The sequence below is a fragment of the Frankliniella occidentalis genome, unplaced genomic scaffold (genome assembly GCF_000697945.3).
Source record: "Frankliniella occidentalis isolate FOCC.00 unplaced genomic scaffold, Focc_3.1 Scaffold180, whole genome shotgun sequence".
Taxonomy (NCBI): domain Eukaryota; kingdom Metazoa; phylum Arthropoda; class Insecta; order Thysanoptera; family Thripidae; genus Frankliniella; species Frankliniella occidentalis.
In genome coordinates, this window is record NW_026267306.1 from 323,967 (window position 1) to 326,992 (window position 3,026).

At 61.0% G+C, this 3,026-nt stretch overlaps 1 protein-coding gene across 1 annotated transcript in view; it reads left to right on the forward strand.

Moving 5' to 3' along the window:
- The window catches only part of LOC127750374 (rap guanine nucleotide exchange factor 4-like), a 63,738-nt gene extending 62,191 nt beyond the window's left edge, over nt 1-1,547 (forward strand). The window contains exons 3-5 of the mRNA XM_052271954.1: nt 508-612; nt 1,022-1,137; nt 1,242-1,547. Coding sequence (XP_052127914.1) covers nt 508-612; nt 1,022-1,137; nt 1,242-1,547 — 527 coding nt within the window. The remainder of the gene's footprint in view (nt 1-507; nt 613-1,021; nt 1,138-1,241) is intronic.
- The last annotated feature ends 1,479 nt before the right edge of the window (nt 1,548-3,026 follow it).

A 3,026-nucleotide genomic window follows, 5' to 3' on the forward strand; every position in this document is an offset into this window, starting at 1 on the left:
GGGGGCGGGGCGCGGGACCCTTCTGCGGCGGCGGCGACGGGCTCGGCGATCTCTCCTCAGAAACTTGTTGCGCCCGCCGCGCGCCGACGCAAAAGGGCGCGGTGCGGTGGGGTGGGGCTAGGCGGGGCGGGGCGATAAGAAGGCGCGGGCCGAGAGGAGAAAAGTGGTGAGGTCGAGGAGAGGAAAGGGGGTGGCGAGACTCGGCAACTGCAGCCAAAAGCAGCGCTCTGCGGGCCTCTCCACCTCCGCCAGCTAATGAAGACTACGCCGCATAACTTCTTCCTCCACACGAGTTTTCCTTTAGTTTTTATTTTTCCGCGGTTTTATGTAATACATGTTGTTTTGATGTCGTGGAAAAAGTTTACTTTTAAATGGGTCGCAAAGAGTTTTTGTTTCATTTTGATTATTTTATTTTTCGGGAAGCGTTTGTCTAGTGGGTGTGTGTGTGTGTGTATCTGTGAGGGTGTTTTTATTTAATTGTATCCTTTCTTCCATTTTCTCCCCCAGAAAAACAAGGAGACCATGGATCTTTTCGTGAGCAGCTGCAAGATCAACAACAAGAATGGTTAGTATGCCTGGGTGTGCCGGGTGTATCAGGAAGCGAACGGCCTAGTAGGGTTGTTTACTCTGATATACCCGGTGCCCCAATTCACTGTCGAAAAGTGAATTCATGGGGCTCCTGCCAACAAAGACATTTTTTTTTAATTTTATTTTTGATTATTCGCGGGGGTAACGAGCGTTGATGGGCGGGACGAGTCCGAATCCGCGGCTTAATTCCAGAGCGACGCGCCGCTCGACCGGCCGTGCCCTGCGGCGTGGTGGGGGTGGGATTGGGACTGAGGAGGGTGGGGGGATTACCGGGGCTGATATACGTCCCGTCCGCGCCATGTCAGCCAAGAGACAAAGTTGGCGGCTCTCTGTCCGGGTGGACTTTTCAATCCTTTGTTGTGTCCCGGCGACGGGAGGCAACACGGCGACCTGTCCTCACAACTGACAGCCTCGCCCACACTTTGTCCGCCAGGCTACACGGAGGCCACGGCACCGGGGACGCCGTCGTCGCCGTGCACCACGCCGACGGTGACGAGCCGGAGATCAGCCAGCCCGGACGAGCCGGACCCGGCCAAGCCCATCACCGATGTGAGTGCTCAGCGTCCCTCCCCTAGCCGGGCGCGCGTCACCTGCCAGCCTTGTGTAAAAAAAAGCGCGGCGCCTTCTCGGCCGCCCCTCTGTACCGTCGGCAGGCCCCCGGCGCGCAGGCCATCCGCATCGGCTTCGTGCTGCGCCACCTCCTGGCCGCCGGCTTCGCGCCCGACTCGCTGCGCGGCGCCCTCACCCTCGACGGCCAGGTCATCTTCGCGCGCGGGCGCCGGGCGTGGACCGGCTCCGACCTCGTGGACTGGCTCATCGAGGTGTCCGGAGGGCTGGTGCGCTCGCGGCAGCAGGCCTGCGCCATGTGGCAGTGCCTGCTCGAGGAGGGCGTCATCGTGCACGGTGAGTTACACGTCTGTGAGAGCCCGCGGGCGGGTTTCGAACTCGTGGGAGAGTGACCTTGAGATGACTCCCAAAGACTTCGGGAGGAGCGGCTCAAAGAGTCGTCTCAAGGTTGTTGATGCGGTAGTTTATACCTCCCTAATTGGGAATTGGGTGACACTTGGTTAGACGCGTCGATTAGGCGAGAATCGTTGACTTGTGTTAAGTGTTCTTGCCCTTTACGTACTTCACCGGAGTTTCCCTCACCCGATAAGTCCCGTGGAAGTCGTGCGTCTCAGACGACGGTCTCCATGAGCGGCTAGAGGTGCCGGCCCCAAGCCAAGCGATAGCCGTGGACAAAGTTTCGCCCAGCGGCACCGCGACCGCGAGTAGACTTGCCCCTCTCCCCCCTCCTCCATCTCTCTCGCTCTATCTGTTTCTCTTTTCCTCCGTTCGCCCGGCTGCGACAGCCAGCGAGGAGAGGCAACCCCCGCGAAGCGTTGCGCCCCGTGAATGTCATACAACTCCGCGACGGGTAATTCTGTCGTTCTGCGTCGCCTCCTCCTCCCTCCCCCTCCTCCCCCCGGGGCGTCGCGCTCCCCGCCGCCGCCGCAGCTCAGCCCGCCGGCACTTGCGGCATTATGTTGAACAAACGCTGCTAAACTATGAGGATTACCACCGAGCGACTTGCCGAAGTACGTGACGCTCATTAACGAGGCGCGCCCGCCCCGCCGCGCCCCGCCACGCCCTCAGGGACTCGCCCATCACAACCGTCAGGTGAACAGGTTATCTTGCCCCCTCCCCGCGATCACCCTGTCGCTTTTTCCTCCTACGACGGTGTATCGATGAGGCCACGCGAAAGACCTTATTAAAATAAAAACAATAAGAAGAAGAGCCGCTCGGCGCGCGGCGTGTCCCCGCCGATACCCCGCGCTGCCAACAGGCGCCCGCGCGGCATCGCGGGGCCGCCGACGATGAAGTAGTGAAGGTCAGGTGCGCAGGCGGCGGCCCCGCGGGCGCGAGCAGCGGGCGCTCCCGCACCTGCAGACGTCACAAACGCGCGCGCCCGGCCCGCACCTGCAGCCGTCACACGCGCGCGCGCGCGCGCTATCGAGACCGCCTGCTTTGCCGTTGCGTCTTCCATCCCCACCGCGGTGCTGCGCCGCTCGATTCTCACGGCGTCCTGGCTCTGAATTGCGGCCCGGATCCGCGCAAAGGCAGCGGCAGCAGCAGTGGCTCCGTAGCAGCCGCGAAGGGGCGGCCTGGGGAGCCGAAGGGTACTTATCGAGGCACTTTGCCTTTCACGCTCGCTTGCCGGCCGCGCAGCGTTGGTGTTCAAAGAAGCAGGAGCAGGCAAAGCTTCAACTTCAACCAACCCAAGTCCGCCCGCGCCTCACGCACGCGGCCATGCAAAGCAAGGTGAACCGGGAAATACGTCCGCGGCCTTATAATCGAAACGATATTCAGCGGGTCTTTGGGGCCTGTTTTTATTGGGCCTATTATATTTGTTTTCCTTTCAAAGTTGTTGGAGTTGAGCCTCGGGGTCTAGCACCTTG